We start from the raw sequence: 12187 nt of genomic DNA, 5'->3' as shown, positions 1-12187 counted from the left end.
TTTAAAGGGAATTAAAGAAATCAGCTGTTTTAACTAAAAAAAGTTGGTTCTATGATTTTTATGCAAAAGCAAAAGTTATAAGATTTACCAACAGGGTGCAGCACTATTATTTTTTTTTTCATCTATATATATAAAAGGCAAAGCCCTCACTGACTCACTGACTCACTCATCACTAATTCTCCCACTTCCCATTTACCTAGGAAGCTGAAATTTGGTACACTGATTCTTTAGGCATTAAATAGGAAAACTAAGCTATTTTTATTCTGATCGGACTCTCGGGCTCCGCCCCAGTGGCTCTGGAGTTTCCCATGTTAACCTTATGAGTACTCATATTTAAATGGAATTAATGAATCTTAACAGCTGTTTCAATTAAACAAGTTGGTTCTGTTCTATGATGTGCAATTAGCATTTAAGTTACAAGGATTACCAACAGGGTGCAGCACACTATTATTTTTTTTAAATTTATGACTACAGACATCTAATTTGCAACCAAAAGGTGAGTGAGCGTAGCGAACGAACTTCAACCTAAAGGCGAGTTAGCGTAGTAAACGAGCTAACCTGAAGACAAGTGAGCGCAGCGAACGAGCTCCAACCTAAAGGTGAGTGAGCGTAGCGAACGAACTTCAACCAGGACGTGATTGAGCCATGCGAATGAGCTCACTTATGAAGTAAAACGGGGCAAAGCCCGCGGGTACAGCTAGTCTAAATATATAAAAGGCAAAGCCCTCACTGACTGACTGACTGACTGACTCACTCACTCACTCACTCATCACTAATTCTCCCACTTCCCATTTACCTAGAGGCCTGAAATTCGGTACACCGATTCTTTGGGCATTAAATAGGAAAACTAAGTAGTTTTTATTCTGATCGGGCTTTCGGGCTCCGCCCCAGTGGCTCTGGAGTTTCCCATGTTAACCTTATGATTTTTCATATTTAAAAGGAATTAATGAATCTTAACAGCTGTTGCAATTAAACAAGTTGGTTCTGTTCTATGATGTACAATAGCATTAAAGTTACAAGGATTACCAACAGGGTGCAGCACTATTATTATTTTTTTAAATTTATGACAACGGCTAATTTGCAACCAAAAGGTGAGTGAGCGTAGCGAACGAACTTCAACCTGGAGGCGAGTTAGCGTAGCGAACGAGCTAACCTTAAGGCAAGTGAGCGCAGCGAACGACCTCCTACCAAAAAGGTGAGTGAGCGTAGCGAACAAACTTCAACCACGTGACGTGATTGAGCCATGCAAATACTTATGAAGTTAAACGGGGCAAAGCCCGTGGGTACAGCTAGTCTATATATAAAGCCAAAAGTACCCATGGACTTTTGAGAAAACTACAAGTCACACCCCCCATAAACCATATACTTAAAATGTTCGTCATGACGAGAAACCTTGCGCAAAACTATCCATTATGTCATAAATTGCCCTTTAAGGTCGTAATTCCTTTCTAAAGGGAACTTTTCATATAGGCCTACCTAATGTTAAAAATGCCTAAGCTGTACTTATTTGTTTGTTATTCTTTCGATTTATAACCTTATTAAAATCAGGTGTGATTATTTGTTTCTTTTACTGTATTTTGTTTATTTCAGGTTAACTTAACCAATCAATAGTTTTATTAATACTTATGATGTCAAACGGAGTGAAGCCCGTGGGTAACAGCTAGTTTATGAGAACAGCTAATTTGAACTAAGCAGCAACAAAAAACTGTGATACGCAATGAGAACTGTCAAAGTAGTATTGTTTACAGTTATGTTTATGTTTTTAATTTCATGAATGATTTGTGATATTTTGAGATTTTTTTATAATTAATTTTTCTATATTGTTTAAGTAAAGTGGTAGAACATTATGGCTACGGTAGATGTGTAATACTATAGTATACCGTAAATTTAAAGAACCAAATTTTATCAAACTGTGTCCTCCCCCATTGCAAACGCAAAGCTTGAGTACACTGCAATAAGCATTTTATACTTATAGGCCAACCCCGTACGAAGGAAGGGCACTTTGCTAGTCTTTTTATATTATCAGCAAGTTTGGTTGGTTAGGTTAGGTTATGACAGTAAAATTTTATAATAAAAAATTGTTTAATTAATGTTATAATTAAATACCCCCACCGCAGCAAACCTGCCGACTAAGCGAATTACCATTTGTCTGAATTGATTTTCTATCAAATCTATTTAAATAACATAAGGTTTTACGATTACCTAGGTTTGCTGCTACAAGGAAACTAATAAAGTGTGTTTTTTAGTAAAATATTAATAGCTTTGTATAAAATAAATGAACTTGTCAAGTTTGATGAAAATATATCCATAAACAAGCAAACTACAACATTTTCCAATATTCTCTATAAGAATAACATGGGAATTTTAAATTTAAAACTTTTTTTTTAATTTTCTTTGTTACCAATAACTGTACAAAACTTCTGATATATACTAAATTATTTGTTTTTTAAGCTCTTTAAAAAGGTTTAGAGAGAAATTGGAAAATTTTGGGGTTTGAGGGTTTAAAATGAGAAAAACCATTTTTTACCCCGTCAAACCCCGTTCCCATGGTCCGATCATGCTCGTTCGTGAACACATTCAAGTTTATCCCGCCTTACAACTTTAAACCAAATTTCATCAAAATCGGACAAAAATGACTCAAGTTATTGAGTTCACGGACGTATATATATATATACATATATATGAGAACTATTTGAACAAATGTTGTTTTTGGCCTTGGGGGACATCAAAATGAAAAAGTAAATCAGTCCTGGGCCTAGGTCTTACCGTGCCACCTACGGTAATAGCTACTTCCCTATAGGGAAATTCGCTAAAAGTTAATTTTATGACTAAAAAATTATAAAATAGTTTTAAAGTTTTTCTTAAATCTACGTGAGGGGCTCTCCCACAATCCTCCACTCCTTCGTAGAAAAGGTTCTCATCAGTTCCGGATGAGGAAAATGAGACGCTAGTTTATTGTTATCAGCTGATATGTCAAGTTATGAATCATCTGCTATTTGGTTTGTTTATGTTTACATTATTATTGTTTTGTAAATAAATAGGATTTATTGAGTTTACTTAAAGTGTGTTTTAATAATAATAATTAATTATTCTATAATAGCTGAAAAAGTACTTACTTCCATTATGCCAGGTTCAGGAACATATACGTGTGGCACCAACTTATCATAGAGCTTCATTAATTCAGATATTGAGCCTGACTGGCACACCAGAGCAAAATAGTTTCGACTGTAACAAATTAAATACATTTATGAGAACAACCAACATATTTTTCTACAAATATTATTCTGATTGGACAAATAGCATAAAAAAAATCTTCATAATTAAAACCCACACACCACACAACCACCACACGCCAGTCATAGACTTGACTGAAATTACTTCAATTTGTATCTTTGATTGTACTGCTGTTGCAATTTGTATTACCTGACTGAAAGAAGGGTTGAAATAATGTAAAGGAAAATAAATGTGTCCAAATGATTTCCTTCAACTAATGGCATTAAGACAATCTTAACTGCAATCAAAGTTAAGTAATAAGTTTCCAAAAACATTTCACAATCAAATTTTCCTTGGAATATCTCGTTTACTAAACCAAAATTATTTGAGTTCTTCAAAGAATGTTACAAAAACAGTAGTCCCTAGGTGATTCAAATTAATTATTTTTAATTCCATCAACAACAGTTATCAAATCTTAACCGTGAAATATAACAAATAGAAACTTACTAATAAATAGATTCCTTGAAGCTGTCGCCAATGAGGTTGTAGTTGTCCCCAGTATGAAGAAGTTTATCAAGTCTGTATGCTGCTTCTACATCATTTAAATGATAACGACAATTGTCCATTGCCTCAGTAAAGAAGAAAATATCCCGTGGGTCTCTAATTGTCAAGGATTTTCCTTCCAATATGTCCAAAATGTTGATAAGAACGGAACTGCGTATGCTGCTTCCTAAAGAATATCAGAATGACTAATTATTTGAATGGAACATTAAAGTTGTTACTAAACTGTTGTTTCTTTGACCACATTAAACTTCATGTTGCAAGTCAAATACTAAAAATTACAACCATTAATTACATCTAAACTGACTTTATAGGAGGTTTGAGGGTTTTAAGCCTAATCATAGCATAATTATTCACACATTGTAACTGAATCACTGTAGCAAGACTGAACTAGCGTGACGTTGCAACATCACCCCAATTTTCACTAATTTTCAACACTAATAAAAATATATTAACTAGTATTTTAAAATCAGCGGGTATTTAGATTTGGCAACAACGCGCGGTCCTCATTGGCTCCTTCGAAGTCACGTGGTAAATAGGCTCCTCCCTCAACTGCAGACTCTTGTTGACCGTACTGTAGGTGACTTAATTTTATTTGAATTGAAACTAAACACAACTTTTTATCTGTTAAAACCTGTTTACGCATGTTAAATAGGTATTTAGGTACTAATCTATGGTATCTCCAGGCGTTTTTTTTTTCAATTTTTTGAAATGTTGGTTTTTAAATGTGATTTCCTCATAAAAACATATAAAATAACAGAAAACCGGATTTTTCCAAAATTGGCCCAAAACAATTTTGAAAAAATGTTAATATGTTGTAGCCCTTTAAACTCTGGACAAAATGGTAGAATCCCAATCCTGTAAAAATCACTGTTCAAAAGTTGTTGTAAATTATGTTATTTTCCCATAAAACCCCCCATAAAATAAGAGAAGATTTTACCTATTAAATATCATAGTTAGTTACTCTCATCGCTTACCCATGATAAAGGTTATTGACAAGCTAATGGGAGAAAGTATGCGTCAGATTGCCGATTCTGTTTATTTAATGCTTATACTCATGTTAAATAGGTAGTTTTTTTTATTTTGTACTGTTTAAGAAGTATAAAAACTAAAGGAAAAGACAAAAGTCACTCAAGTTGATGTTGTGGCTTTGATCTCACCCCTCGCAGCCGGTGAACTTACAAAATGTAGGTATTCGTTTTTCTTTTTTAAATACCGGTCGGTATATGTATATTTTTTTGTATCTGTGTTTGTGTTGTGTGATATGTATGTAGAACTGAACTGAGACTGAAGGTATTTAAACCATATTAGTTCCTAACCAGTTCAGGAGCAATTCCACATCACATTATTTCAAAATGTTTCCTATAACCTTTTTTTTTTTATTGGTTTGGCAATATGCTAATTAGTTTATAACAATGGATTGAAATATTCAATTTTGCCCCCATTTTACATAAGGGCAACAACATTTTTTTTCTAAAAAAATGTAGTAAATTTAGTCGACATTGGCACTTAAACCATTTTCACATGAAACACGTATCAAGTCAGGATTCGGATTTGACATTAGGATGAGAAGTCTGAGGATAAAACGGCATGTTTATAATAGCAATAACCTATTTCAGATAAATATTAATTTGACAACTAATTGTTAGTTATTCAAATAGTTTTAATTCACATTTAGATGATCAACATTATTTGTTATGTTCATGAAAACCTTTAGTTGAAATCAGCGCACTCAAACATTTCAAATATGAACCATACTTCCAAACCTGTAACTATTTTCAGTCAATGGTAAAACAATGTGTTTGTAATAAAGTCAAAGTATTTTTTATTTCCAAATTTTTACAAATTTGATTGAAATATAAAACAATTTCTTAGCAGGTATCTTAAAAATACAAACTGACCTTTTGATGATAAGAAACATACTTAGACACATACTAAATTGCACACTAAAACACAATGAAAATTTAAATCTTACCTACAACTTAATCTATATAGAAATGAAATACTAACGTGCTAGGATAGCCCAAATGTAATAGTTCAATCATAGCTTTGGATAAACATAGACTTGACAGCTTGCTAGTAGTTTAAACAAAGCTGTATTAATTTGATCAGTGGTAGTTTCCAAATGCCATGTAATACCTTCTGTGTATTCTTTGATCAATATCTTCACCCAAATTGGTTTCTTCGTACTTTATTTTAGATTGTGTGTAGGTTTCTTTATGCAAACATATGCTATAATCGTTTATTTACGTTGTTATTTTGTAACTAATATGGCAACCTGTAAGCCGAATGCTAATCAGATAAATCTGGAAACGGCTTAATATCTTTTCAACTAAATCCGTTAGAAAATTCAAACCTTTCACATTAACTTACATGTATGAAAACTACTTTTTGCAAGCATTATCATTTTTTAACCTCTACCAGGGGCAACCCATGAGGAGTAGGTACATAATCTTCAAAGTAAGCATAGGTTGATATGCACATCATTTTTAAGGTCTGGTTAAGTGGAGTTCATTGCCGGAAACCACGGTAAAAAAGGTTCATCCGTTACAAAATGGCAGCAGTCCAAAGTTCTTGCGGAATATACCTGCACAGGGTATTGGTAAATAATCATAGTCAACATTAGCTGGGAAATCTGAAACCCGGTTAAATTTGTTTTGAAGATTGAATAAACTTAGTCTATGAGCTAGTTGACTTTAAAATACAATTTCAGCTCTCAAGCTAATGTTTAATACGAGTATTTATTTATCAATATTAAGGCCTGTGCAGGTATATTCCACAAGAACTTTGAACAGCCGCCATTTTGTAACGGATGAACCTTTTGATACGCGGTTTCCGGCAATGAACTCCACTTGACTAACCCTTTAAAATGATGTGCATATCAAGTAACCTATGCTTACCTACTCCTCATGGGTCGTCCCCTGGTAGAGGTCAAAAAATGATAATGCTTGCAAAAAGAAGTTTTCATACATGTAAGTTAATGTGAAAGGTTTGAATTTTCTAACGTATTTAGTTAAAAAGATATTAAGCCGTTTCCAGACTTTTTTGTCACCCTGTATATTGAACCATATAGCCTACTTGAATTGTTTCTTATAGAATTAAGAATATGATAATGGCAAATGAATAAAGATTTAGAACAGTATCTAATTTAAAACAGTAAATTTGTTGTTAACGATGGCGTCATTCCAGTGCGACAACATAGACTACTTCTCGGAAAGAAATAACAACATTAATATAAGAAAAACATGCAATTTAGCTCAATGGAAAAGGCAGACAAGCTAAAAATTATGAAACAAAACAGCTAACTAAGGTAATTTTTTTTTTTTTTTTAATTAAAAAGTAAAACTTTACTGCATAAACTGCATGAACAATGAAATTGTTATGTAAATTTTAAGGTATACAAAGTGTTTGTAATTTATTTCTTCATATACAAATCTAAAAACATCATGAATACAATTTATTTTGAAGAGCTGTGACAAGAAATAAAAAAATGGCAAATTCCATGGTTTTGCGGTATAAAGTTTTACACAAAACCAACTAAATGGACTCTCAAGAAATCAAAGAAAATTTCACATTTTAGTTAGGGCAATGAAATTTAAAATTAAATAAATTAAGTGTTATTGGTATAAAATTACTAATCATCATTTTAGATTACCACCCCTATTTTAAATGTTTTCTAATCCAGAGGTAGCTGCTACCTCTATCATTAACTGTAGATACTTCGTGTAGATTTCACATTCTATTGTAATAATGAACATTTTTTGATGAGCGTTTTGTGGTCATTACATGTATCAATATTTTCAACGAGCTTCCTCTAAGCTTAACTTGTGCTTGACATAAAAATTACAAATATTTAAATTTAAAAAAACTAAGTTGTATGCAACAATTAAAATACCCCCGCCGCAGCAAACCTGCCGTCTAAGCGAATTTCCATTTGCCTGAATTGATTTTCAATTAATCTATTTATAACATTACGTTTAACGATTACCTAGGTTTGCTGCTACAAGGAAACTAAAAAAGTGTGTTTTTAAGTAAAATAATTATAGCTTGGTATAAATTCAATAAATTTGCCAAGTTTGATCAAAATATATCCATAAACTAGCAAACTACAACATTTTACAATATTCTCCATAAGAATAACATGGGAATGGCTTAAGTGTGTAACTGTTTTTCAACACCTCGAACGAAGGACAGGTTTTCTGCTAGTAGGAAATAAATCTGATAATTTTAAGGGAATATTCTAGTGGAAATCTAGCCACGTAAATGGTAATTCGCTGAGTCTGCAGGTTTTGCTGGGGCAGATATTTTATTTATATTTTTTATGTTTCTTTTAACTTTGATGTAATATTGGTTCATTGTATGTATAGTATAATGGTGTACAAGTTACTTAAGTTGTCTTGATTGCTGACCAGGTAACCCAGCCGCAACAGACGGTCATTGTGACCATTGCTGTACTAGTTCTGAGCAATAATAATGTGTATTTGTTTATTTGGTTAGTAAACAATTAATAAAACAGCACTTTTTCATTCCATTTCATTTTCTATGATTTGATTACCGAGGATGAAAACTATGATATATCTCTAAATTTTAAAATCAATATCATGCCTGGAAGGTTCATGTAGGAATACTCAAAAGACGAATTTAAATCAGCGATAGAGTTTTTTCTCAAACTATACATACATACGAACGAGAATTATATTGTCAATTGTCAAATAAATCCTCCTCAGTATTTATTTTTACAATTTAGTTACCTACTTTTAGCGAATTTCCCTATAGGGAAGTAGCTATTACCGTAGGTCTCATGGTAAGACCTAGGCCTGGGACCGATTTACTTTTTCATTTTGATGTCCCCAGAGGCCAAAAACACCATTCGTTCAAATTCTTATATCTAATATATAAAATTCTCGTGTCACAGTGTTTGTCTGCAAACTCCTCCGGAACGACTTCACCGATCGTTATGAAATTTGGTGTGTAAATTCTGTAGGTATGCGAATCGGACGTAAACTATTTTCCGTTTCGAAATTCTTAAAAGGGCTCCGCCCCAGTGGCTCTGGAGTTTCCCATGTTAACCTTATGAGAAATGGAATTAATGAATCTTAACAGCTGTTTCAATTAAACAAGTTGGTTCTGTTCTATGATGTTCAATAGCATTAAAGTTACAAGGATTACCAACAGGGTGCAGCAAAACTCTTTTACATTTATGACAACAGCTAATTTGCAACCAAAAGGTGAGTGAGCGTAGCGAACAAACTTCAACCTGGAGGCGAGTGAGCGTAGCGAACGAGCTAACCTGAAGGCAAGTGAGCGCAGCGAACGAGCTCCAACCTAAAGGTGAGTGAGCGTAGCGAACGAGCTCCAACCCAAAGGTGAGTGAGCGTAGCGAACGAACTTCAACCAGGACGTGATTGAGCGATGCGAACGAGATCATCTTGAAAATTAAACGTACGGTACTTTCTTTCCATCGGTCTGTCTTAGGGGAAACCTATAACTTAGGCGATACGAAGTTCGCCGGGTCAGCTAGTATCTATATATAGATATATATATATGTGTCCATCCGCACGATAACTTGAGTAATTTTTGTCCGATTTTGATAAAATTTGGTTTGAAGGTGTAAGGCGGGATAAACTTAAATGAGTTCGCGAACCAGCATGATCGGACTAAGGGAACGGGGGTTTATGGGGGGTTTTATGGGGTAAAAATAGGTTTTTCCCATTTTTGACCCTAAAAACACAAAATTTCACAATTTCTATTTAAACCATTTTGTAGAGCTTAAAAAAACAAATAATTTAGTATATTGAAGCGTTATTATGCGCCTAATTGTTACGGAGAAAATTCAAAAAAATTGTAATTTTAAAATTCCCATGTTATTCTTATGGAGAATAGTCAACTGTTGTAGTTTGCTTGTTTATGAACATATTTTGATCAAATTTGGAAAATACATTAATTTCTTACTAAACCACAGTACCTTTTAACATTTTACATAAAAAAAACTTCGTTACCCTCCCTGTTGCAGCAAACCTAAGTACTCATTAAACTAATTCTGTTTAAATAGGGAATAAATGTGATATTTTTAAGGAGACATTTTAGTTTAAATCCAATCAGGCAAATGGAAATTCGCTAAGTCTGCAGGTTTGCTGCGGCGGGGGTATTTAAAGTAACAATTTTTAACTCACCTTTGCAGAAAATAATCAACAAGTAATAGTAAGAAGTCAAAGATGGATCAATGCCTAGGTTCCTAAATTCTGTCATTAATGCCAAGGCATTTTTCTGAGCATTTTTATGCACATTCATTGAACTAAGAACTTCAAGGGCAGCATTTAATGTTCCCAAGTCAGGAAATAATCCTTGCTGTCTGATTTGCCCCAACATGTCCTAAAACAATTACATCAGGCTTTGCTAAAATATTAAAATAAAAAAGCATGTAGAATGTGCGTTGGAATAGTATCACTTGTTTTAAAGAGCTGTAGGCAAATAATCTACATCAGTTTTGTCGCATTTACATGAGGACAATAGGAGGTCAGATTACTTGTCTCAGTTTTATGTTACAATTACATGAGGCCAAAAGGAGGGTAGGTACTTGTCACAGTAATGTCGCATTTACATGAGGCCAATAGGAGGGCAGGTTACTTGTCTCAATTATGTAACATTTACAAGAGGCTAGTAGGAGGGTAGGTACTTGTCTCAGTTATGTAACACTTACATGAGGCCAATAGGAGGGTAGGTACTTGTCTCAGTTATGTAACATTTACATGAGGCCAATAGGAGGGCAGATTTCTTGTCTCAGTTATGTAACATTTACAAGAGGCCAGTAGGAGGGTAGGTACTTGTCTCAGTTATGTCACATTTACAAGAGGCCAGTAGGAGGGTAGGTACTTGTCTCAGTTATGTAACACTTACATGAGGCCAATAGGAGGGCAGATTTCTTGTCTCAGTTATGTAACATTTACAAGAGGCCAATAGGAGGGCAGGTTACTTGTCTCAATTATGTAACATTTACAAGAGGCCAGTAGGAGGGTAGGTACTTGTCTCAATTATGTAACATTTACATGAGGCCAATAGGAGGGCAGATTTCTTGTCTCAGTTATGTAACATTTACAAGAGGCCAATAGGAGGGCAGGTTACTTGTCTCAATTATGTAACATTTACAAGAGGCCAGTAGGAGGGTAGGTACTTGTCTCAATTATGTAACATTTACTTGAGGCCAATAGGAGGGCAGGTTACTTGTCTCAATTATGTAACATTTACAAGAGGCCAGTAGGAGGGTAGGTACTTGTCTCAGTTATGTCACATTTACATGAAGCCAGTAGTAGGGCAGATTACTTGTCTCAGTTATGTCACATTTACAAGAGGCCAGTAGGAGGGTAGGTACTTGTCTCAGTTATGTCACATTTACATTAGGCCAATAGGAGGGTAGGTACTTGTCTCAGTTAAGTCACATTTACACGTACCCAGTAGAAGGGCAGAATACTTGTCACAGTTATGTTGCATTTACACCTAGCCAGTAGCAGGGTAGGTACTTGTCAAAGTTATGTTGCATTTACACGTAGACAGTAGGAGGGTAGGTACTTGTCACAGTTATATCGCATTTACACGTAGACAGTAGGAGGGTAGGTACTTGCCACAGTTATGTCGCATTTACACATAGCTAGTAGAAGGGTAGGTACTTGTCACAGTTTTGTCGCATTTACACGAAGCCAGTAGGAGGGCAGATTACTTGTCTCAGTTATGTCATATTTACATGAGGCCAATAGGAGGGTAGGTACTTGTCACAGTTATGTCACATTTACACCTAGCCAGTAGCAGGGTAGGTACTTGTCACAGTTATGTCAAATTTACATGTAGCCAGTAGAAGGGTAGGTACTTGTCACAGTTATGTTGCATTTACACCTAGCCAGTAGCAGGGTAGGTACTTGTCACAGTTATGTTGCATTTACATGTAGCCAGTAGAAGGGTAGGTGCTTGTCACAGTTATGTCACATTTATACGTAGCCAGTAGGGGAGCGGGATACTTGTCTCAGTTATGTCACATTTACACCTAGCCAGTAGAAGGGTAGGTACTTGTCACAGTTATGTGGCATTTACACGTAGCCAGTAGGGGAGGGGGATACTTGTCTCAGTTATGTCGCATTTACATGAAGCCATTAGGTAGGCAGGTTGTTTGTCTCAGTTTTGCATTGTTTATATGAGGCCAGTAGACAGGCAGGTTACCTACTGGCCTCGTGTAAACGCGGCTTTAGTGTATTTCCAGATGCCTGAGGCAGGTAACTTGATACCTTATGGCCTTATATAAATGTTGCCTTACAGCCAACGGTAAATCTACAATGAAACCTCACATTTGAGCACAGAATAGAGCAAAGTCAAGGCCTGGGGTCCCAACTTGCAAGTCTAGGTTATTACTGTTATTGCGTGGCTG

The 12187-nt window shown here is 34.8% G+C and overlaps 1 protein-coding gene across 1 annotated transcript in view; it reads right to left on the bottom strand.

Annotated features, from left to right (window-relative positions):
- LOC128983631 (protein PTCD3 homolog, mitochondrial) overlaps positions 1–12187 on the bottom strand; it is a 43736-nt gene that overhangs the window by 13587 nt on the left and 17962 nt on the right. Inside the window, exons 7-9 of the mRNA XM_054402994.1 lie at positions 9948–10146; positions 3721–3943; positions 3117–3225 (exon numbers count right to left, since the gene is read on the bottom strand). Coding sequence (XP_054258969.1) covers positions 3117–3225; positions 3721–3943; positions 9948–10146 — 531 coding nt within the window. The remainder of the gene's footprint in view (positions 1–3116; positions 3226–3720; positions 3944–9947; positions 10147–12187) is intronic.

Source organism: Macrosteles quadrilineatus, unplaced genomic scaffold (assembly GCF_028750875.1).
Source record: "Macrosteles quadrilineatus isolate MER2022 unplaced genomic scaffold, UCM_ALF_1.0 Scaffold_1__1_contigs__length_201487025, whole genome shotgun sequence".
In the NCBI taxonomy this organism is placed as follows: Eukaryota; Metazoa; Arthropoda; class Insecta; order Hemiptera; family Cicadellidae; genus Macrosteles; species Macrosteles quadrilineatus.
Note: the sequence above shows the minus strand (reverse complement) of the source record. Positions and strands in the feature narration are given on the sequence as shown.